The 24,920-nt window shown below is 45.4% G+C and overlaps 2 protein-coding genes across 7 annotated transcripts in view; one reads left to right on the top strand and one right to left on the bottom strand.

The window, feature by feature from the left end:
* Positions 1-24,920, bottom strand: part of SYS1 (SYS1 golgi trafficking protein) — a 34,971-nt gene that overhangs the window by 1,869 nt on the left and 8,182 nt on the right. Inside the window, exon 4 of one of the 2 annotated variants that reach the window (XM_078444046.2) lies at positions 2,901-2,919. The exons of the other annotated variant lie outside the window; for it this stretch is intronic. Within the exon in view, the coding sequence (XP_078300172.1) occupies position 2,919 (1 nt within the window). The 3' untranslated portion in view covers positions 2,901-2,918. Of the gene's footprint in view, positions 1-2,900; positions 2,920-24,920 lie in introns of those variants that run through there. 2 annotated transcript variants of the gene reach the window in all.
* TP53TG5 (TP53 target 5) lies at positions 330-23,466 on the top strand. 5 transcript variants are annotated; one of them, XM_078444043.2, is made up of 7 exons: positions 330-443; positions 2,024-2,187; positions 2,699-2,827; positions 20,283-20,357; positions 20,517-20,647; positions 22,109-22,625; positions 23,347-23,463. In XM_078444043.2, the coding sequence occupies exons 4-6, from the start codon at positions 20,355-20,357 to the stop codon at positions 22,602-22,604; spliced, it is 630 nt and encodes a 209-aa protein (XP_078300169.1). In that variant the 5' UTR covers positions 330-443; positions 2,024-2,187; positions 2,699-2,827; positions 20,283-20,354; the 3' UTR covers positions 22,605-22,625; positions 23,347-23,463. The 5 variants fall into 5 exon arrangements, with proteins under 5 accessions (XP_078300169.1, XP_078300171.1, XP_078300170.1 ...); XM_078444045.2 differs by having other exon boundaries at positions 2,661-2,827; XM_078444044.2 differs by having other exon boundaries at positions 442-518.

Genomic DNA, 24,920 nt, shown 5'->3' with positions numbered 1-24,920 from the left:
GCGGGGGCGTGGGAGCGAGACGCGCCAGCCGGGGTGGGGCTGCGCTGCCGGGGCTCCCGCGGGACGGCCGGGCCCTGGGAGCCGGGAACGAGGAAGCGGCGGGCGGCGGAAGTGGGGGAGGGGTGGCGACGGGCACCCGCGCTCGCCTCCCTCCCGGCCGCCGCGGGGAGCCCCCTCGGGCGCGGCCGCTCGCACTTCCAGGCCGGGCGAAAAGTTCCCCGCGCGCATCCTTGCCCCGCGGCCGGCCACGCTCGTCTGCACTCCGCCCGCAGCCCGCCCGCAACCCGCCGCCCGGGCGCTGGGCTCCGCACGCTCCGTTCCACTTGCTGCGCCGCGCCCCGGCGGCGCAGCCCCGCCGCGGGGACACGCGCGGGTTCTCGGCCCACGCGCACTTGCTGCTGGCGACTCGTGGGCAGCCCCGCCGGAACGCACCCGCACCCCGGGCGAGAAGGCGCACGCGGGGAAAGGGGCCCGGCGGAGCCGGGAGGGCACTGACCCGGTGCCGCGACTCAGGGCAGGTGCGCCGCGGCGGAGGGCCTCCTGAACCTGGGACTCACCCGGCAGCCCCCGGTTCTGGATCCGGGACCGGACCGAGCCGCCGCCCAGCCTTCCAGCGCACTGGGCGGGGTGGGCGCCGGGACGGGGCGGGTCAGGGCTGCAGGGGTGGGCCGCAGCGCCGCGCCCCGAGACGCCGGCGAGAAGCCAAGCCCTCCAGGGCGCGAACAGGGGCGCTGTGCATCCGGGCTGGCGGGGGTGGAGGGGCAACGCGCACACTGAGGGAGGAGAGGAGAAGGGCTTGCCCCCCTCGCCGCGCCTCCTGCACAGACCAGCGCCAGAAGTGTCCAATCTGCTTAACTCCTGGACTGAGACTCTTGCCCATTCTCTTCCTCCTCCCTCCCTCCCCCCATCCCCTTGTGCTCGTGCTCGCAGCTCCAGAAGCCTCGGGGACGGGACGGGACGGGACCGGGTCGGGGGTGTCTGTCGGGGATGCTTCTGCCGTGGGGTCATTCGTCCATTCACTCAACAAACATCCGCGAGCAAGCCAGGAACTAGGAGTCATCCTTGGCACCTCTCTGTCCTGCGCTAAATACACCTCCATTTCCTGTCGATTCTCCTTCCTGAATAACTTTCCAATCCACCAACCCTCTCCATTTCCACCACCATCTCTCCCTTGGCTCTTCCAGTAGCCTTCTATCTGGGTACCCTGTACTCGCTCGGCCCGGCTACACTCCATCCCCGCCCCCCGCCCCCCGCCCCAGTCGTCAGCCATCATTTCAAACCGCCAACTCTGGTGTGCCGCCCCCTGCTTAAATCCCTCCATTGTTAGAATAAAATCTAGGTGCTGATATCTGAGCCGAATCTTGAAGAAATGAGTTCAACAAGCAGAGAAGAGGGGCGGGGGTGGGGTGGGGAGGGGCATGTGCAAAGAGAGGGATGGAGTCGTGATACATTCGGGTTTCCCTGTCGGGGACCAGCGCTCTGTACAAGTACCTGAGCGCTGTTGCTTCTCTTGTTAGTGGGATCCCAAAACCCTGGGAGAAACACAGCCGGCGGCTTTCCCACTATTTTACAAGCAAGGAAACTAGTTTATGGGAGGCACGTGGTTAAGGACACAGGCGTGGTCGTCAGACCCTCCTGGGTTGCAAACCTAGCTCTCCATCTAGCTGGTTGTATAAACACTTAATTTCTCTGTTCTTTGATTTCCTTGCTTATTAGGTAGGAATAATTAATCCCTACTATCTATGAGGTAATTCGTATAAAATGCTTAGTACCGGACGTGGGCACTTTGGAGATGCTTAATAAACATTAGGTGTTTTGATGGTAATGGGTTCTGAGAAAGGGAGGAAACTGCTTTCTTCCACGAATTTCTGTAATTATAGGAAGTACACCCTAATAGTTAACACTTCTTCAGAACTTATATATCTGTTGCTGTTCTAAGTGTTTTGCCTATATTTATTAACTCTTTTAATCCTCTTAACAATCTTGTGAGGTAAGTACTATTATTATTATTTCCATTTTCCAGATGAAAACTGAGGTACAGAGAGGTCAAGGAACTTGTCCAAGGCCATACAGCAAATAAATCATGGATTTGGAATCCAGATAGGCTGCTCCAGAGACTATGCTTACAACCGCTTGCCCCAGCCTGTTCCCCTTCAGTCCTGTTGCAGTTTTCATCTTCCAAGAAAGGTCTCAGTCAATTTGATTCTTATTCCTCATTCATGGGTGGAGTAGACACTCGGTCCCATTTCCTAGCACAGAGGAATGAGGCCAACTTGGAGTGTGGTGGGTGAGAGCTCAACTCCCAAAGCCGCTTCCCCCCTTTCCAGGCTTATTCCTGGGAACAGGACTCCATGAATTGTTTTGAGCTGTCCCCAAGATGGTGACAGATCTGGAACCTCTGTCTCTTCTCTTTGCCAGATAGTTGCCTCATAAAGGGGTAGAGAGGGGAAAGCGTCCAAGCTAGAGAGAATTCAGGGGACTAAGCCGGAAGGGTGCCAGCCCAGAGAAGGAGCCAGGCAGCGGACCCAGGAGCAGATGGCCAAAGGGGGTAAAAGGAGCCGTGGGAAAGTAGATGGCCAAGACTTCAGGCTCCACGCAGGATGTAGAGAGCTGGGGACAGCAACATGACCACACTAATCACAATTTTTAAAAATTGTTAGGTAGTCTATAAAATTACAGCTTTTGTCAAACCCATCAGAGAGCTGAGTTTGCAGAGCAACCAATTAACCTGAATTCCAAAGAAGGACGGGAGCCTCCAAGAAGAAATGGGGCACAGGCGCTGGCACGCTTGTGAAGCAGGAGGAAGACGGGGACTCCATTCAGACAGGTAAGAGTTCATTTCCTTCCTAGATGCAGGTTGCTCGCCGGTATCATATTCTTTCTGCCTCCAGAAAGATCTACATAAACAAGTAAAGATCTCTGGAAATGGACAGAATGAAGGTAAATATAAGAGACATTTTTCTGTGTTTAATCACCTTAAAAGACAATTGACTAAAGCAAAAGAGTGGCAATACACTCCTCTTTTGCTTTCGAAGTCATGGGGATGTAAAGTCTGGAGTAGGGAATATAGCCAATAACTATGTGGTGAGAGGTGATAAGTACACTTACTGTGGTGAGCATTTTGTAATGTATATAATTGCTGAATGACTATGTTATACACCTGAAATTAATATAAAATTATGTCACTACATTTAAAAAAATGTATTTTAGAGAGAGAGAGAGCACAAGTGGGGGAGAGGGGCAGGGAGAGAGAGAGAGAGAGAGAGAGAAAGGGAGAGAGAAAGAGAAAGAGAGAGGAAATCTTAAGCAGGCTCCATGCTGACTGTGGGGCTCGATCCCACAACCCTGGGATCATGACCTGAGCCGAAATCAAGAGTCTGACACTCAACCGACTGAGCTACACAGGTGCCCCTGTATGTCACAACACTTCAATTTTTAAAACAGCAGCAGTACGTTGTGGGTATATAGCATATATAAAAGTTAAATTATGACAATAACAATAGTTAAAATGATGGGATGAGTAATTGGAAGTATACTATTTAAGGACCCTCTGCTGTATAAGTGGTATGACATTATTTGAAGATTGCCTTTGGTTAATTGAAGACATACACCATATATGCAAGGGGAACCACTAAAAAAATTTTTTTTAAGAGGTATAAATAACAAGCCATTATGAAGATAAAGTGAAATAATAAAAATATTGGGAGCCAGGGTATCTGGGTGGCTCACTCGGTTAAGCGTCCGACTTTGGCTCAGGTCATGATCTCGTGTTTCTTGAGTTCGGGCCCACATCGAGCTCTGTGCTGACAGCTCAGAACCTGGAGTCTGCTTTGCATTCTGTGTCTCCCTCTCTCTGTGCTCCTCCCCTGCTCTCTCTCTCTCTCTCTCTCAAAAATAAATAAAATATTTAAAAAAAAATTTTTTTAAATATTGGGAGGCATTCTCCCTGACCCTTTTGGTGTTCAACGTGTCTTGTTGACTATGTCAAGATTGCAAGGATTTGACTTCTCTTCTGCACCCTTGCTTAGGATTGATAATTGTTAATAGAGCTTGAGAGACCAGATCATGTCTTTCTCAGACCAAGGCAGGTTTGCTTACTGCTTGCTATAGAAGTTCTGGGCCTGGTTCCCCAGCCACAGGGTAAAGCCACTATGTGTGTGCTATGCATCTGGGACCACCATATCAGTTATTGGACCTGGGGCCAAGTGAACCACAGACAGACAGCTATGCTCCTGTTCATGTTGTTTGGTGTACTATGAGTAATGTTTCAATCAAATGGAATAAGTCTTATTGTCTATTTTTGGTACCCAATAGGTTGATGTTTTTCCCTGAAGAAATGTAATTAATCCAAAGTAAGGAAAAAAAATGAGAAAAAAATGGATGGAAATATAAAACAAATATGTAAGATTTTAATCCAATTGCCAATGAAAGAACCAATTAAAGGACAGACTAGTACATTTGGAAATAAAGCAAAAGGCAATAATGTGCTGTCTATAGAAACCGAATTTAACTATAAAGAAACATGTACGTTAAAAGTAAATGGATGGAAGGACACCTGGATGGCTCACTCGGTTAAGCACCCGACTTTGGCTCAGATCATGATCTCGTGGTTCATGAGTTTGGGCCCCACATTGGGCTCTGTGCTGACAGCTCAGAGCCCGAAGCCTGCTTCGGATTCTGTGTCTCCCTCTCTTTCTGCCCCTCCCACTCACACTCTATCCCTCTCTCTCAAAAATAAATAAATTAATTAATTAAAAATTAAAAAAAAAAAAAGTAAATGGATGGAATGAGATGTACCACACAAACAGTAATCAAATCAAACTGGAGTGGCAGTATTCATAGCAGACAAATATAAACCTTCAAAAAGACTATTAGCAGTGATGGAAGAGGGATAGTGATAACAATAAAAAGTTCAATTCACCAAAAAGACTTCACTATTATAATGCGAATACATCTAATAACAGAGTTTCAAAAACAGATGAAGTAAAAACCAATAGACCTAAAATAGAAAGAGAAAAATCTATATTTCAGTTCGAGAATTCAATACTGCTCTCTCAGTAATCAATAAAACAAGTAGGAGAAAAAAGGAAGGAGGTAGAAAACCTGAACGCTATCAACTGACTTGTTCCGACTGCCACGTTGCTAACACTTTAACCCGAAAACAGCAGGATAAGGATTCTTGCAACTGCACATAAAGCATTCACCAAGCTGCATCACAGCCTGGGCCACCAAACGAACCTCAACAAATTTAAAAGAATCTAAATCAGACAAAATGTTTTATGACTATACAAGAATTAAAATGTAACCAATAAAGGCATCTGGGAGACACCCCCAATCCTTGGGAATAAAACAGGACACTTCAAAAAAAACTGAGAGTCAAAGGTGAACTCCAAAAGGAAATGAGAAGAATATCTTGAATTGAATGAAAACTGAAACGCAGCTGCCTGCCACCAAAGGCCCCCCGGTGCTCCCTGCCTTTCCTTTATTCTTACCTTTGTGTAGTCCTCTGCTACACTGTATCGAGGCGACTCTCGATACAGTCACAAACGGTGGTGGATCCCGTCCAAAACTAGGATTGAAAAAACAAAAGACCACAGCTCCCGTCTCGGGTGTGTGTCCTCTGTTGCTTGGCTCGCTCGCTCTGGAGGAAGCACCCTACTGTGTCATCAACAGCCATGCAGACAGGCCTACGTGGCATGGCACTGAAGATTCCAGCCGACGGCCAGGAAGAACAGAGACCGGCTGGCAACCGCATGCGGGCGCAGGGAAACGGAACCGCCGGGCCCGGTGGAGCCTCGAGAGAGTGGACTGCGGTCCTGGCCGGGGGCTTGACGGCCACCTCGAGAGATGCTGAGACATCACCACCTCAGCTAGAGCACTCCTGGATTCCTGATGCCCCAAACCCCTGACATAATAAATCCCTCTTGTATTAAACTGCTACACTCAAGACTAGTTTGCCATGCAGCAGGAGACAGGGCCCAGACTTTGGTACTGCGGGAGAGTGCTGCTGTGTCAGCTCCGAAATGTGGCAGTGGCGTTAGCACTCACCACAAATTGATGAGACTGAAACGCTGTTAATAGAAGCCTCGGGCCTTTGAGAAAAAGGCAGGGCCGACAGCAAAGTGGGTAAATGCTATTGGGAACTGGGGAACTGGGGAACTGGGGGAGAGGAAGCCGGTTATGTCCTAGCACAGAGGTTAGCAGCCCCGTCGCCTGCAGTACAGTGGGCAGCAGAAAGTACCCCTGATGAGCTGGGTGGTCTAGCTGAGGACATTTCCCAGGAAGGCGTCAAAGGCGCCACCTGGTCTCTTCTCGCTGCTGACAGTAAAATGCCAGCAGAGAGGGCGGAACTAAGGCAGCAGCTCCCGAGTGACAGCGAGGTGGCCTCCCGCGGGGCATTTGGCAATGTCTGGAGACATTTTTGGTCCTCGAAACTAGAGAGGTTGCTCTTGGCATCCAGTTAGTAGAGGCCAGGGATGCTGGTAAATAGCGTCTAATTGCAAGACAGACCCCTCTCCCTACCTCCCCCCGCACAAAGATTCATTCTGCCCAGAATATCAGTAGTGCTGAGGCTGAGAAACCCTGAGCCAAAGGGAAGCAGTGGTAAATATAAAAGAGCCAGAACTTCATGGTAGGAAATTCGCAGCCTCTCCAAATGGCAAATGATAGTCACAGTAAGAAGTGCTTTCCTCGCAAAGCTCAAATAATCCAGGGCATTGAAAACCTTAAAAAACAAAACCAAAAACAAACGAACAAAAAACCCCACCATGGTCCAAAAATGAAACTGAGGTTTTGACTGTTAAGATCTTGAGTTCACATCTCAGGAAGACGAAAGGCAACGCCTCAGAGTACTATTCAGTCAGATAAAAGACCTCTAAGATTATAGGTGTGCTTTACAGATCCTCTAAATCAAACAATAGAGATTCTAGAAAGCTGAAGGGTGTTGTCCCTTAGCCATTTCAGCAGAAGCCTAATGCAGAGAAGGGCTTATCTCAAAGAAATTGTGGGCATGGCTTTTGTCTAGCCAAGTGGACCCGGATAAGATTCAGAGTGACCTACAAGTTCTTAGAGGGATAAAAAATCCAGAAACATCTCCAGTTTGGATTTATAAGAATGAAGAGGGCATAAAATAAAAAGAGGACTTTGGGCTCTGAATAAAATGGAGTAGATGCATTCCTCTCTTTCCTTCCCACAAGTACAGGTTAAAATGCTGGACATTTTATCTCAAACAAACATAAGAAGGCAGATCAACCAGGACTCCTCCCCCCACTGCCCCCCAGTAGGCTTTCTTTTTGCTAGGGTCTGGAGAAGCCTGCAACCTGGAAATGCCAACAAGGCACAGATTAAAGTCGCCTCCATGAAAAGCCTGTTTTCTCTTGTCAAAGGACTGAGAAAGGGGCATCCTAGCAAGACAGAAATCTTCTGACATTAAATGGCCCACTCCAGCAAAATACTAGAGGAAAAGGCACTCCTAGCCTCCACCTGCAGACAGAGGGGGACAGCCTAGACTTCAATGTTTGTCTTGTAACAGAGGTTACAGGGCACCTCCCCCACTTCACCTCCAAGCGGTGTTGGTGGGGGGAGGCTTCATCATTGCCCAACAGTAACAAGTACCTCTCTCCAAGTACCCTTCCCCATTTCCATGGTGTCAGAGGAGGCCATGGGGGGAGCTACACTACCATCCCCATCCAGCAATGATGAGGCCCCACTCCCTTCCCCCAATGTAAAGGAGGCTCAGTATGGAATCTAGATGTCCACCTCTGCCCAGCAGTAATGAGGCAACCCTACCCTACCCTTCCCCTACTGGGTGGTGTCAGGGGGGTCATGTGGGTAGTGCGGGTTTTCACTCTCATCTGGTGGTAAAGAGTTGGTATCACTGGACCAGGTCATCCAAGGCCTACTAAAACAGAAGGTTTAAATGAAATCCAGAGTCTCATAACATAATTTCCAAAATGTCCAGGTTATAACTGTAAATAATTCATCATACATAGAACTGGGAAAATCTCAATTTGGATAAGAAAAGACAATCAACAGATACCAACAGATCAGTGTTGCTGGATTTATCTATGATTTTAAGACAGTCACTATAAAAATGCTTCAACAAGTTGGGGCACTTGGGTGGCTCAATCGGTTAAGCGTCCAACTTTGGCTCAGGTCATGATCTCGCAGTTTGTGAGTTCAAGCTCTGCCTTGGGTTTTCTGCTTGTCAGCACAAAGCCCACTTTAGATCCTCTGTCCCCTTCTCTGCCCCTCACTCACTGTGCTCTCTCTCTCTCAAAAACAAATATTTTTTAAAAAGCTTCAACAAGCAATTACAAACATTCTTCAAATAAATGAAAACAAACATCAGGGAGGGGCATCTGAGTGGCTCAGTTGGTTAAACTTCCAGCTCTTGGTTTTGGCTCAGGTCATGATCTCAGTTTGTGAGTTCGGGCCCTAAGACAGGCTCTGTGCTGACAGTGCAGAGCCTGCTTGGAATTTTCTCTCTCTCCTCTTCCTCTCTCTCTCTTTCTCTCTCTCTCTCAAAATAAATAAGTAAAAAGTTTTTAAAAATTATTTTTAAAAATCTCAGAAAAAGAAATAGAAGACACAAAGAAAATAGAAATGTTAGAACTGAAGAAAAAAATTACTGTGCTGGGTTGAATCGTGTTCTCCAAAATACCCGATATTACAGAATGTGACCTTATTTGGAAATAGAGTCTCTGCAGAAATAATTAGTTAAAATGAGGTCAAACTGGAGTAGTGTGGGCACTAAATCCAATAACTGGCGTCCATTATAAGACAATGTGAAAACACAGAAAGAGACCCAGGGGAGACCACCATGTGAAGATGGACGCAAATACTGGGATGATGGGTCGATAAGCCAAGGAGCACCCAGGATGCCTGGTGATCACCAGGAGCCAGGAGAGAGGCATGGGACAGGTTCTCCCTTGGAGCCTCCAGAAGGAACCACCACCTTGGGTTTTGGACTCTTGGCCTCCAGTACTGTGTGAAAATAAACTTGTTGTTTTAAGCCATCAAGTTTGTGGTCATTTGTTACAGCAGGCAGGCCTGGGAAACTAATACAGAAACCAAAATGTAAAATAAAACCACCTCACTGGGTAGGCTCAATAGAAGGTTGGAGATAATGTTTGAAAGGACAGGTGCATTTGAAGATAGAACAGTAGAAATGATCCAATCTGAAAGAGAGAGAAAATTATATTTAAAAAGGATAAAGAGCAAGAACAAAGCTTCAGAAACCTGTGAGACAGTAACAAAAGATTTAACATTTGTGTTACGGGAGTCCCAGGTGGAGAGGAAAAGGAAGTGAAGCTGAAAAAATATTCCAGAAAAGAATGGCTGAAAGTTTCCCAAGTTCGACAAAGACCTGAACCTACAGATTCAAGAAGCCGACTGAATCTCCGGCATAAGCCCAAATAAATCCATGATAACACACACCATAATCAAACTTCTGAAAACTCAAGTCAATGAAAGAATCGTGAAGGCAGTCAGAGAGAAATGACACCTTTCCTGTGGGGGAACAACAGTTCAGTTGCAGCAGATTTGAGCTGCCAGAAAGAAGTGGGACAGCATTCAAGGAGCGAAGGAAGATACGGTCAGTCCAGAGTGCCTGACAAAGATTCTCTCCTTGACCAAACTCTAGCTGGGCTCCTCTGAGCCCTCTTTTCAACATGGCCTTAAACTTGGTCTATACAGACTTGAACAAACACTAACATAGTTTCTAACAACTCAAGGCTGAATCCCTAGGATGACCCCAGACCCCTTAAAGTGCCTGCCTGAGAAAACTCAAGGCTGCCAAATGAATTTACTGTTTGCTCTAGCCAACGCCCCCCCTCCCAATATAGGGCCCTGTCTCCCAACAGCAAGATATGCATATTTCGTGGAAGTGTAGGAGCCTAACTTCAATAGTGTCAGTTAGCAAACCTAGATAGGTCTCACATGGACCAATACCCCCTTTATGCTTTTTGTAAATTTTCACTTCCTTGGCTCTACAGAGCCCCCACTTACCCCCATTCCCTATTCCTGAATTCAAGATGCCAAGTTGTCTATACAAATCAAAGCTGAATTCAGTTCACACTGGATTCTTTTCCCTATTACAAGAGTATACTAATGATCAAAATCTGTCCTTTCTACTTTAGCTAATTTGTTTATCTCTGACATGCTATACCCAGAAAGAAGACCATTTAGGACTGAAGATGAAATTAAGACATTCTCAAATAAAAGAAACACTAAGAGTATCTGTTGTCTGAAGACCTACCCTAAAAGAATGGCCGACACAGTTGGTAGAGTGTGTGACTGGATCTTGGGGTTGTGAGTTCGAGCCCCACGCTGGGTGTAGAGGTTACTTTTAAAAAATGGCTGAAGGAAGTTCTTCAAACATAAAGGAAATGGTAAAAGAAGGAAACTTAAAACATCAAGAATGAAGAAAGATAAATGAAAAGAATGGAAATACAGGTAAATGTAATAGACTATCCTTCCCCACTGGTGTTTTCTAAATTATACTCAATGGCCAAAGTATAAATTATAACATATAACATTGTCTGATGTGGTTCTCAGTGTATGTAGAGGAAATATGTAAGACATTATAAAAGGGAAAGTAAAGATCTAAACAGAAGGCTTCTGTACCTCACTTGGAAGTGGCAAAATGTCGATACTGTGACTCATGTAGACTGTGATAAATTATGAATGTATGATGAAACCCCAGAGCAGTCACTAAAAACTCTGCACAAAGAGATACACTTGAAAACACCATAGATAAATAAAAAATGGAATCCTAAAAGATGTTCAAGTAACACAAGAAGGGTGGAAAAACAGAACAGAGGAATGAAAAATAGAGGGAACCAACAGAAAATAAAATGGCAAATGGAAACACTAAGACATAAATAATTACATCAACTGGAAATGGCCTAAATAAGTCATTTAAAAGTGAGAGATCTGAAAAACAGAATACAGAAATGTGACCCAGCTATAAGCCATCAGCAAGAAATTCACTTCAAATATAATGACATAGGTAGGTTGAAAGTAAAAGGATGTAAAAGAAATATGCCATACAAACATTAATCAAAAGACAGCAGAGCCTGCCATCTTAATATTAGGTAATAGCAGATAAAAGAAAATCACCCGGAAAAGAAGTTACATTACATAATGATAGCAGGGTCAAACCAGGAGGAAGACAAAGTAATCCTAAACATGTAGGCACTAAACTGATAAAACCCAAAGGAGAAACAGGCAAATACACTATCAGAGTTGGAGACTTCCACACATCTCTGAACAACTGATAGAAATACTAGGCAGAAAAACAACAGGATCTGTAAGAACTTAACAAAACCATCAGCCAAAAGGATCTAACTGACATTTAGAGACTACTCCATCCAACAACAGCAAGATACACATTCTTTTCAAGTGCCCATGGAATATCCGCCCCAATAGACAATACCCTAAGTAAAAAATCAAAACACCAAACCACACACAACCTCAAGAGATTTCAAAGATTGAAAGAGATTTAAAATTATACAGTGAGTATTCCCTTGACCACAGTGGAATCAAATAGGTCCAAGTTAGCAACAGAAAGGTGACAGGAAAAATCTCCAAACACATGAAAAGTAAACAACATACTTCTAAATAATCTATGGGTCAAAGTGAAAATCTCAACGAAATTTTTAAAAATTTTGCTGAATGAAAGTACAAAGTATCAAAATTTGTGGGGCACAGCTAACTGGATGCTGAAAGGAAAATTTACGGCACTAAATGTTTACTTTCAAAGGAAGAAAGGCCTCCAACCAACAATCTAAGCTCCTGCCTCAAACTAGAATCAGAAGAGCAAAATAAACCCCAAAGAACTGAAAATAGAAAAACAATGCAGAAAACCAAGGAAACAAAGAGCTGCTTCTTTGGAAAGATCTGTAAAGTTGACAAACCTCTAACAAGATTGACGAAGGAAAAAAAGAAACAGAAGACCTAAACTATCAATTTCATGAGTGCAACAGAGGATATCCCTGCAGACTCCCAGACATTAAAGAGATAATAAAGGACTACTAAGAACAATTCTACACACATCAATTTGGCAATTTAGATAAAAAGGACTAAATCCTCAAAAAGTACAAACTGCCAAAACTCACCCAACATGAAATAGATCATAAAAACAGCTCTATAACTATAAAAGAAATTGAATCTGGGGCACCTGGGTGGCTCAGTTGGTTGAGCGTCCGGCTTCAGCTCAGGTCATGATCTCACGGGTTTGAGTTCAAGCCCCGCGTCGGGCTCTGTGCTGACAGCTTGGAGGCTGTTTCAGATTCTGTTTCTCCCTCTCTCTCTGCTCCTCCCCTGCTCGTGCTCTGTCTCTCTCTCTCTCAAAAATAAATAAATAAACATTAAAAAATTAAAAAAAAAAAAGAATGTAGTCAATGCGACACACACACACACACACCTCTTAAAAAAAAAAAAAAAAAGAAAGAAATATCTAGGCCCAGATGGTTTCACTGGAGAGATCCACCCAATGTTTATTAGGAGAATTATGTATAAGAATTAATACCAATTCTATACAATCTCTTTCAGAAAATGGAATAGGAAGGAACACTTCTCAACATATTTTAGGAACTTGGTATTACCAGACCCAGACAAAGACAGTACCAAAACACAACACAATAGACATATTTCATCTAAGTTATCAAATTTGAGGGCATGGAGTTGTTCATGATATTCCTTTATTATCCTCTTGATGTCCCTAGGATCAATAGTGGTGGTCCCTCTTAAATTTCTGATATTGGTAATTTGTATCTTCTTTCTTTTTGTTGTTGGTTAGGTTGGCTAGAGATCTGTTTATTTTTACCTTTTCAAAGAACAATTTGTGGGGTTCATTGATTTTCTCTACTGTTTTCCTGTTTTCAATTTCATTGATTTCTGCTCTAATTTTTATTATTTTCTTTTGCTTGCTTTAGGCTTAAATTGCCCTTCTTTCTCTCATTTTATAAGATGAAAGCTTAGATTGATTTCTGATCTTTCCTCTTTTCCAGTATATGCACTAGTGCTATAAACTTCCTCCTAACCACAGTCTTCACTGCACCCTACACTTTTGATAACTTGTATTTTCACTTTCGTGTAGTTCAAAATATTTTAAAATTTCTCTTGAGATTTCTTCTTTGATCCATGTTATTCAGTAGCAGATTGTTTAATAATATCCAGGACTTTCCCAACTATCTGTTATTGGCCTCTAATTTAATTCCATTGTGTTTTGAGAACATACTTTGTATGATTTCTATTCTTTTAAAAATCTGTTCAGGTGTGTTTTATAGCCTGGAATGTGGTCTATCATGAATGTTCCATATAAGCTTGAGAAGAATGCGTATTCTGCTATTTGTTGGATGAAGTATTCCATAAATGCCAATTAGATCAAGCTGATTGCTGGTGATGTTCAACTATATCCTTACTGATTTTTCTGCCTGTTTGACTTATAATTACTGAAAGAGAGGTGTTGAAGTCTCCAACTATAACAGTGTATTTGTTTATTTCTCCTTGGAGTTCTACTGGTTTTTGCCTCACATGTTTTGACACTCTATTGTTAGGGGCATATATATTAAAGCTTATTATGTCTTCTTGGATAATGGACTCCTTTATTATTATTTAACAATCTTCTTTATCCCTGATAATGTTTCTTGTTCTGAAGTCTGCTTTATCTGAAATTAATATAGCTATTCAAGCTTTCCTTTGACTGTGTGAACATGGTATGTCTTTCTCTATCCCTTTATTGTTAAACTATCTTTGGCTTTATATTTAAAGTGGGGTTCTTAAGGCACCTGGGTGGCTCAGCTGGTTGAGCGTCTGACTTTGGCTTAGGTCATGATCTCACAGTTCACAGGTATGAGCCCCACGTTGGGCTTTGCGCTGATAGCACTGAGCCTGCTTCGGATTCTCTATATCTCTCTTTCTCTGCCCCTCCCTGCTTGTGTTCTCTCTCAAAAATGAATAAACATTAAAAAAATTTTTAATAAAAAATAAAGTGGGGTTCTCTTAGACAACATATAATTAGGTCTTGGTTTGGGTTTTTTTTGTTTGTTTGTTTTATTTTGTTTTTTGTCTACTCTGACAGTTCCAGTCTCTTAATTAGAATATATTTAGGCCATTCACATTTAAAGTCATCATTGATATAATTGGCATAATATCTACTATGCTTATAACTATTTTCTATTTGTTGTACTTGTTCTTTCTTTTCTTTCTTTCCCTCTTTTTCTGCCTTCTTTTGCTTTGAGCATTTTACATGATCCTATTTTCTCTCCTTTCTTAGCCTACCAATTATACTTCTTTTTAAAAAAATTTTAGTCATTTCCCTAGAGTCTGTAATATATATTTACAACTATTTTAAGTCCCCTCTCAAATACTACTGTGCCAGTTCAAGAGTAATACGTGTAACATATAAAGGACCCATAGCTCTCACAAAAATAGACACAGAAAATCTTCAACAAAATATTACCAAACATTCAACCCAAAATTACATAAAAAGTGTTAAACACCAAAACCCAGTGGGGTTTATTCAGGCATGCAGGCCTATTTCAATATTCAAATATCAATTAATATAATCTACCATAGTAATGAACCAAAGAAGAAAAAAATCACATGACCATATTGACTCATGCAGAAAAATCATTAGACAAAAGCCAATGCCATTATTATAAAAACTCTCACCAAACTAGGAATAGAGGGTAACTTTGAACTTGATATAGAGCATCTACAGAAAACCTAGAGCTAACATCATATTTACTGGTGAAAGATAAGATCAAGAATAAGGCAAGGATAACTGCTCTCATTACCTTTATGCAATGTGGTGCTGGAAGTTCTAGCTAGCAAAATAAGACAAGAAAAGGAAATTAAGGTATTACAGATGGGAGAAAATATTTTCAAATCATACATGTTACAAAGGACTTGACTCTAGAATATATAAACAACTCTCAAAACTCAACAGTAACACCAACATTCTTCACAGAGTTAGAGCAAACAATTCTAAAATTTGGATGGAACCAGAAAGGATCCTAAATAGCCAAAGTAACATTGAAAGAGAAAACCAAAGCTGAAGGCATCACAATTCCAGACTTCAAGCTGTATTACAAAGCTGTAATCCTCAAGACAGTATGGTACTGGCACAAAAACAGACACATAGATCAATGGAACAGAATAGAGAACCCAGAAATGGACCCACAAACATATGGCCAACTAATCTTCAACAAAGCAGGAAAAAATATCCAATGGAAAAAAGACAGTCTGTTCAGCAGATGGTGTTGGGAAAACTGGACAGTGACATTGCAGAAGAATGAACCTAGACTTACTTTCTTTCTTTCTTTCTTTCTTTCTTTCTTTCTTTCTTTTCTTTCTTTCTTTTCTTTCTTTTCTCTTTCTTTCTTTCTTTCTTTCTTTTGTTTTTTAATTTTATTTATTTATTTTGAGAGAGAACACAAGCAGGGGAGGAGCAGAGAGAGAGAGAGAGAGAGAGAGAGAGAGAGAGAATCCCAAGCAGGCTCCGTGCTGTCAGCGCAGAGCCCGACATGGGGCTCGATCCCAGGAACCATGAGATAATGTCCTGAGTTGAAATCAAGAGTTGAATGCTCAACCAACTGAGCCACCCTGGTGCCCCTAGACCACTTTCTTATACCATACACAAAATAAACTCAAAATGGATGAAAGCCCTAAACATAAGACAGGAAACCATCAAAATCCTAAAGGAGAAAACAGGCAACAACCTCTTTGACCTCCACCTCAGTAACTTCCTACTTGACACATCTCCAGAGGCAATGGAAACAAAAGCAAAAATGAACTATTGGGACCTCATCAAGATATAAGCCTTCTGCAAAGTGAAGGCAACTGTCAGCAAAACTAAAAGGCAACCAATGTAATGGGAAATGATACTTGCAAGTGACATATCAGATAAAGGGTTAGCATCTAAAATCTGTAAGGAACTTATCAAACGCAACACCCAAAAAACAAATAATCCAAATGGGCAAAAGACATGAATAGACATTTTTCCAAAGAAGACATCCAAAAGGCTAACAAACACATGAAAATATGCTCCCCATCACTCATCATCAGGGAAATAAAAATCAAAACGACAATGAGACACCACCTCACACCTGTCAGAATGGTTAAAATTAACAACTCAGGCAACAACAGATGTTGATGAGGATGCAGAGAAACAGGAACCCTTTTGTACTGCTGGTGGGAATGCAAACTGGTGCAGCCACTCTGGAAACCAGCATGGAAGTTCCTCAAAAAATTAAAAATAGAACTACCCTACGACCCAGCAATTGCACTACTAGGTATTTATCCAAAGGATACAAAAATGCTGATTTGAAACACATGCACCCTAATATTTATAGCCGCACTATCAACAATAGCCAAAGTATGAAAAGAGCCCAAATGTCCATCAACTGATGAATGGATAAAGAAGATGTATCAATATACATTATAGAATATTACTATATTACATTATAAATCTTACTCAGCGATCAAAAAAAAAATGAAATCTTGCCATTTGCAACAACATGGATGGAACGAGTGTATTAGGCTAAGTGAAATAAGTTGGTCAGAGAAAGACAAATATCATGTGATTTCACTCATATGTGGAATTTAATAAACAAAACAGATGAACATAGGGGAAGGGAAGGAAAAATAAGATAAAAACAGAAAGGGAGACAAACGAGAAGAGATTCTAAAATATACAGAACAGACTCAGAGTTGCTGGTGGGGTGTTGGGTGGGGGGATAGGCTAAACGAGCAATGGGCATTAAAGGAGGGCGCTTGCTGGGATGAGCACCGGGTGTTATATGTAAGTGATGAATCACTAAATTCCTGAAATCATTATTACACTGTATGTTAACTAACTTGGATTTAAGTAACAATTAATTAATTAATTAATTAATTTTTAAAAACTCAGCAGTAGACAAACAATCCAATTAGAAAATGGACAAAAACCAGATGTTTTATCAAAGAGAATACAGAAATGGCAAATAACACAATAAAATATGTTCAGCATCAATAGCCATTAGGGAAATGCAAGTTAAAACCATGATGAGGTATCACTACACACTTACGAGAATCATTTTAAAAAATAGTGACCATAGTGGGGCGCCTGGGTGGCACAGTCAGTTAAACATCCAACTCTTGATCTCGGCTCAGGTCGTGATCTCACAGTTTGTGCGTTCCAGCCCCACATTGGGCTCTGTGCTCATGGCGTGCAGCCTGCCTGGGATTCTGTCTCTCCTTCTCTCTGCCCTCCCCTGCTTGTGCCCTCTGTCTTCTCTCAAAATACATAAATAAACTTTAAAAAGTTTTAATAAATAAAAATAAAAAATGGGAACCATACCAAAAGCAGATCAGGATGCAGAAAAAACCGATCATTCATACATTGCTGGTGAGAATGTAAAATAATATAGTCACTCTGGAAAATAGTTTGTGTCTTCTTAGAAAACTAAACAGACACTAGCAATCGCACTCCTTATGGAGAAATGAAAACTATGTCCATGCAAAAACCCATACATGAATGTTCACAGCAGCTTTACTTGTAATAGCTCTAAATTAGAAACAACTCGAATGTTCTTCAGTAAGGGAATGGTTAAATAAACTGTGGTGCATTCTATACTCTGGAATAAAACTCAACAACAAAAAACCCAAACTATTGATACATGCAATAACTGAGTGGATGTTGAGGGCATTGTTCTGAGTGAAAAAAAAAAAACCGCCAAACTCGAGCCTGAGCAGGCAGAGGAGCCAGGAGTAGTGGGGTGGACAGAAGGGAGAGGGGAGAGCGAGTGTCCTTCACAGCTTCCCTCTCAAGCCACCTCTAGGTTTCTGGCCTGGGTCACAGCATGTTAACCTCCCCCCTTCACCCTAATAATAAAGGACGTTGACATGCACGAAGTTGTTCTGCAGCCTAGGCTTGGTCCATCACCCCTAAAAGGCAGGGCTAAGCACCCTCTACGCACGTGTCTCCGCCCTAGAGGCGGTGTATTGGAGAGTGGTTCTCACACTCGGCTGGGTATCAGACCGGCCGGCTGAATGGGGTGGTGCTCGGGGAAGCTGTGTTCCACAGGCTCTTCCAATTCCTGATGTGGCCAGCTAGGCAGATCCTTCAGAGCAGCCCTCATCTCTCCCTGCTCTTCACCACAGCCCCTCCCTGTCCTCATCTCCTGCCGCCACTAGTCTCCCCTTCTCTCACCTCCTTCGGGCCCTTGCTCACATCTCATCTGGTTGGTGAATGCTTCCCGTTCCATCCATTTTAATATGGCAAACATTCTGCCTTTGCTCTCCCACTGCCCTCTGCCCTGTTTACTTTTCTTCCCACACTTATTTCCCTCTGACAGGACAGTGATGTGCTGGAACTGACTCATAAGAGCTTGCAAAAGCCTATTACACTCTTACAAGCTCTGCTGGCTGGTTGTTACGCCTAGCCATCATTAAAAATCAAATTACACAAACTTAATTAAATTAATGATATTAAAAACAAAGGCAAAAAATGCTCAAACTCATCACTTCGTAATTGTTTGCTACCTTTTGCTATTTATTATCTATGTTCTTGAGAGTCTTCACTGTTGTGGAAATATATAATCATATGCTACTATGCATTTCCATTCAATTCTCTATTCAGTGACGTCTCATTGGTAGCTTGAATTCAGCCCTGGTAGGAGTATTCACACCCAAACATAGGTACGTTATAAATCGGGTTTATTATTTTGTCGATTGTCTGCACCAGGGGTTGATCATGGCCCAAATCCAGCCCAACTACTTTTGTAAATAAAGTTTTATTGCAACACAGCCATGCCTACTCATTTGCATACTATCTGTGGCTGCTTTCACCCTACGATAGCAGAGCTGAGCAGGTACAATTATATGGCCTGCAAAGCTTGACCTGTTTACTATCTTGCCCTTTACAGAAGAAACTTGCCCACCCATGGTCTAGCCTTAACATCTAACGGAGGAGATGTTAATAATGCAATTAAATGTAAACACATATGTCCTGTCTCTAGCTAGTACATTGTAAACAGCACACACACCAAAAAAAAATTGAGAAAACACACTGCCGGTATTTGAAAACTGATCCAATACAGCAAATAAGTCGATGTGTCATTGGTGAATAAGTGAAATTCCAACATTTTATTCTCTCACTTTTTTACTTTCTTCCTCCTGAAAATGTCAACATTTATGTTGGAGCTACATTTGTTCATCCATAACAACCATAGATTGGCTATGGATAGGAGTTAGGCAAGACCCAGGAAAAGCATACTGTTAAGAATAAACTGGCTCTTTGGAATTTACAATAAAGAGTATTGTAGAATTTTATTATTTTATATTTGTTTCAGTAAAATTTATAATACACACACATAGGTAAACACATTTTGCTTTACAAGCACGCGTACTGTTTTGTTTCCCCTCCAGCAGAATGTAAACTCCTTGAGAGGAAGAATGTTCTTTTATCTCAGCGCTTAGAACAACACCTGACATGTAGCACGTGCACAGTCAACATAGGACGGGAGAGAACAGATGAGCATAGTTGGGAACCCCTGGTTTCGTGCATTGACTGTCAGACCTTAAATTTCCAGCTCCACCATTATCCACATGTGTGGCCTTGAGTAAATTATTTAACCCCTTTGAACCCTGGCTTCTTTATTTAAAAAGAGGAGACAATTCTCTTACCTCACAGGGAGGTAAGAGAATGCCTCTACCTGGCACCTACTAGGGTTTTCCACAAATGGGAGTTTCCTCCTCACCCTCCACCCCTGCCACACACGTACTCCTTGGAGACCCAGCCCTGCTGCTGTCACAAATTTCAGTGATGTCACAGCCCCCCTCCCTGGAAGCTCCAGCACAGCCCTCCTGACAGCCAGCCTGAGTGCTGGCCGAACTGAGAGGGGCAGGGTGCAGGTGGTGCCTGATACCAGTCTTGCCCCAGATACCTGTCTTTGAGGCCTCACGGCCCCACTATGAGTCCATCAGCAAGGAAGAGGCCCAAGAATAGAATGGTTTCCAAGGTTGGACTTGGGAATGGACGTGGAGGGGGTCCAGCCACACCCAGAGCAGGGGCCATCCAGCCTGGGGGAAAGGGAGAGGTGAAGGGTGAAGAGAGATCAGGAGAGTTAGAATGGTCTCCCCATTTCTGCCCCAAACCAAGCCAAAAATCCCAGTCTAAGTTTGGTCAAACCACGCTCAGCCAAATGGAACAGCATAATGGAGGTGTTCAGGGGGATTCCTCCTATATTAGCACTCTCTCTGTGTCTCTCCGTCTCTCTGTGTCTCTCTCTCAGCTACAAGATGAAGAACCACGGGACAAGATACCGCAACCTGTCAGCAAAGCAATTAGGCGGAACCGACTTAAGATGGTGAGATGCCCCATTTTGGTCCCTCCTGGTTGCCAGGCTTCTAGTGACCCAGAAGTCACCAGGCCCAGCCCTGACCTGAGTTGAGCCAAAGTCTAGGTGGGTTGTGGGAGACTACAGAAAGCTGAAGCTTTTCTTTTCCTTGTTTCTTGACCCCGGCAGGTATTAAAAAACTTGTCGCTCTTGAAGCTGCTCAAGAGCTCAAACCCCCGGATCCAAGAACTGCATAACTTGGCCAAAAGGTGTTGGAATTCGTTGCTCAGAGTTCCGAAGATCCTTGGGATCTCCACCAGGTGAGCTTGGCCCACCATGCCCCCACCACAGACCCTACAGCTATCTTTACTAGGAATAGGCACAATCTATATATGCTAAGAAATTAAGAAAACCTAATTTTTACAAAGGCTCTGTGAGAAAGGTATTTATTAGCCCCATTTTACTGATGGGATGCTGAGGCTCAAGAGATAAAGCGACTTGTCCCAGCTACCTGAGCTGGTAAGTGGCAGAGCTAGGATCTGAAGCCATTCCTGTGTGATATCAGAGCTGTGGTCCTAATCATAGTCACAATCATCCAATTATGGGACTAACCACCAGCCAGGGCACCACCCGAGCAAGAGGGGCCGCTCATCCTCCTCACCCTCAAGTCCACACAATGCAGAGATTCACCTGCAGACCAGTCACCTTACTAAGGCTTGGCTTCCTCATAAATCACACCAGAATATTAAGAAAGTTGATATTAGGCACCTGCTAAGTGCCAGGTATATGCTAAGCACTTCACAAGCATTTCCCAGTTACATAATTCTTCACAATTAGGTAGATAGAATTATCCCAGTTTTACAGATGAGAAAACTAAGGCTCTTAGAGGTTGAATTTCTTTCCCCAAACGCACAGATGGTAAGAGGCAGAAGCGAATTTGAACGCCAGTTTGTCGGCCTTGAAAACCTTTGCTCGCAAAGCCACTCGGCCACTTCGCTGCCCCCTACTTTGGGGAACTGGTGTGAGAGAGTCCTGGGCCTGGCGTGTAGCAGGCATTCAAGTCACAATGGTGGCTTTTAACAGTACTGTCATTATCTTGAGGCTGAGTCCTCACTGATTCACACACTGAGCTAGGACAGTGCCACCACTGTGCAGAGAACCCAATGGTTCTCTACAGAGAACAGACACCCTTGGGGAAGGTCTCCTGCCAGCACTGAATACCTCTGGTTAACACCCCCTCTCTGGGCTCCTCACTCTGAGCTGGCCTCCTAGATGCCGGAAATCAGGAAACACTGAGCTGGTAAGGTCAGGCCTATCTCATCCCACAGTTTCCCAACCTGTTCAAAGCAGCACAACCTCTCTTCAAGTATCTGTCCTCAAGCCCCAGCTGTGTTGTTGGGTGGAAAGGTATCCTGCCCTCACCCTGCCCCTCCCAGAGCGGAGAGGGCATTTGAGATACCTCCCCAGAACCTTAAGGTTTCTTGGAACACAATTTGAAAACACTGGACTAGTTCACCCCTTCACCTGGAATCCAGAAAGGAAGAATCCTGGCCAGCAGTCCATGCAGACAACATACAGTCCTAGGGGTCCTAGCAACCTCTCCTGGCCCTTCGCCCATCCTTATCCCATCCCGTGCCTCCAGGCACATCCCCTGGTGGTGAAGCTTCTCTTCTGGTCCTCTCTAGCTTTCCCCCCTGAGCTGGCCGCATAGCAACTCTCTCAGGGCTGGAGGGTCAGGGCCTTAGTCCTGCTCTGCTGACTGTCTTCCCTCCCCCTGCCAGGAGCAGTAATGTCTGCGATAGAGTGGAACAAGATAATGAAGAGCTCCAAGAGGCTGAGTGCCCTGAGAAGACACTGGAATCCAAGAAATTACAGTCCACAGGGGAGCTCAAGCAGGGGTTGGGGGAGAGGAACAAGGCACAGGAGTCACCTGCAGCAGTGCTCCAGGGCAAAGAGCAGATGGAGCCTGAGCTCCCAAGGACATCGAAGGATCATGGCCTGACCGCTTTCCCTGGAGCCCAGGGAAGGCAATCACCTAAAGGAGAACCCCGCATCATCTTCCTGAAGACCTACCAGCACAAAACTCCCATGGGGGACAAGCAGCAGCTGGAGGCAGCTGACCAGTGGATCTGGTTTGAGGGGTTGCCCACCCGAATCCACCTCCCCGGGCCTCGGGTGATGTGCAGATCGTCCACCCTGCGCTGGGTCAAGCGCTGCTGCACACGCTTCTGCTCTGCGTCACTCGAGCTGCCCATGTGCCATCCGTACAGAGTGTGACGACACCACTGCCAGGCCGGGGTGAGACCTGGGCCCAAGGGAGGCCTGGAGATGGGTCCCGGAGTCAGGGGCTCATGATCCAGACTCTTGGGGACTGTGGCTAGCAGTGCTGGGGGGGCTCCTCCTGCATGCCCAGAGAGTTGGGGGGAAGCCACTGACCAAGGCCACACGGCAGGGAGATGACTAGGCTGGGGCCTCTCAAGATCCAAGCAGGGGTTCTGGGGAGGGGCACTGGAAGGTGGGTTCTAAGGTGGGTCATCTCACTGCCTGGAGGCCTCAGGAGGATCCACAACTGCTATGGCTCAGAATCTCAGTCAGGAGTCTGAGTAAGGGACTTCAGGGATTTCCAAATGAAGCGGGGGGGGGGGGGGGGGGGGGGAAGGGGGGCAGTCAAGTAGATCTCTGCTGTATCCTTTCCCCTTAGACCAAACCATCACCCACATTTGTTGCATTTATTCATGCCTCAAATAAGATTGACTCTGAACAAAAAGTTCCTTAGCGAAAGAAAGAAAGAAAGAAAAAGAACAGAAGAGAAAAAGAAAAAATACTTCACCAATTGAGGTCCCAAGAGAGGAAGGGGTGATGGGCTTGGGGATCCAGCTGAAAGGGAGGCTTCCCCTTCACAAAACCCCCATCCCCAACCTGCTGGACTTAGGGCGCCCTGGTCCCTGAGCCCGCTCCCGGGGCGACAGCTCCCCCTAGCGGCCGTCTTGGCTCCTAACACCAAGGTCTCTGCTCACAGGTGGTGTGACCTTGGACGGGAGCCAGAGGTGTGACAACGGAGACGGCGCAAGGCGCAATCATCTGAGCGGGAGGGATGGGCGGGAAAATTCACGAGTGTACAAATAGAATCTCCCATAGGGACTGAAGAATATTACCGCCAGTACTTCCTGTTTGGGGCTGGAAAGGATGGTGGAAAAGAGGCCCTCGGCGGAGGTGGGGAGGAAAAAGTGTGCATCAAGATTTTATGTTTCTTCCACTCCATTCCCAGGTCTCTATGGTCAGTCTAGAACGTGGCACCCAGAAGCCAGCGAGCTACACCCCTCCCCACCTCTGCGAGCTGGCCTCTCGAAGGATGCATTCTATGAAGTCACAAAAAGGGAACATCTGTCGGGTGCTTTCTGGGTGACCGGTACCTCACAATGGCCCTGCAAGCCAAGGAGATGAGGAGACCGTGACGCCGAAACAGAAGGTGATTTGGCCAGGCTCACACGACTAGGGGGTGGCGGGGCCAGAACTCTAATCTAGAAGTGCTGGCTGCTCCCCATTCCACCTTCCGAAGAAAGGAAAAGGCACAAGGGAGCATCCAGCCCGTATTCACGCGCATTGCGGCCCGGTTATTGCAGCATCGGCTGTCAACAAACCGGCAGCAGCTGAGCCTCAAAATGTGCCCAGCCTGGGTCAAGGAAAGCACCCAGTCAGGCCCCGAGTCAGTACTTCCCTACAGCTCCCAGGTGACACGGCACGCCCACCCTCCAATCCCAAGCCCGGTCGCCCCCTGTCTGCAGGAGCTATAGCCCTGAACACGCAGTTGGGGAGAGGAAAAACCAGGGAGCCGGGGTTTCTGGGGATCTTCCTCTAGAGGCGGGCTGCGCGGTGTGGCGTCCTCAAGAAAGCAGCGCAGCGATCGAGGGGCGGAGAGCCCTCCCGGGAGGGACCCAGTCAGTGGTGGAGAGGCCTAGATGCGGAGGAAGGGCAGGAGGGCCTCCCCGGGACACGCCTGCACCCTCCTAGGCCCCAGCGCTCCACTCCGTGACTGCGTCCAGCGGGCCTAGCGGGCCTGCACCGGCACAGAACGACCCCGTAGCCCTGGGCGGCGCGGCCACGGCCGGCCTGAGCCTGCGGGTGTGGGGCTGCTCGGTGCCGCCCCGCTCGGCTCTCCGCGAGCCGGCGCCTGGGCGCCACGATCCCCACTCCCTCCTCCCCTACCTCTACAGCGCCACTCCCCGTGCCGCCTCCACCCCGCAGCCTCCACTCCAAGCTGTCTCTCCGCCCGGCTTGCACGCCGGCCCACTTCCCGCGTCGTCGCCATTTCGGTTCTTTTGCTGGACATCCTCAATCCCATCAGTCTTCAAAAATCACCCCTACTCGATCTTTCCCCCCCCAAGCCCCTTCCATTTCATCAACCTTCGCCTGAGGGTTTGTCCCATCTGTCCGCGCACGCTGTCAGCAAGCAATCAGGGCAGCGTGCTCCCAACCAAAACACACCGTGTTGGGGACCCCCTGCTCTCGTCCTCATGGGAGCCTGCCCAGGGGACCCCAAGTGGGTAAGGTGTGAGCCTGAGCAAGACTGGCAGCTACCGCCTTGCCGCATAG

This window comes from Panthera onca, chromosome A3 (genome assembly GCF_046562875.1).
Source record: "Panthera onca isolate mPanOnc1 chromosome A3, mPanOnc1 haplotype 2, whole genome shotgun sequence".
NCBI lineage: Eukaryota > Metazoa > Chordata > Mammalia > Carnivora > Felidae > Panthera > Panthera onca.
The sequence above is the reverse complement of the archived record's forward strand: the minus strand, read 5'-3'. Positions and strand labels throughout refer to the sequence as shown.

Bases quoted from the DNA above. Each gene is read 5' to 3' on its own strand.
- TP53TG5 (XM_078444041.2), top strand. From the start codon at position 20,193: ATGGAACAGCATAATGGAGGTGTTCAGGGGGATTCCTCCTATATTAGC. The intron at 20,358-20,516 runs GTGAGATGCCCC...TGACCCCGGCAG, and splicing joins GGCGGAACCGACTTAAGATG to GTATTAAAAAACTTGTCGCT. The intron at 20,648-22,108 runs GTGAGCTTGGCC...TCCCCCTGCCAG, and splicing joins ATCCTTGGGATCTCCACCAG to GAGCAGTAATGTCTGCGATA.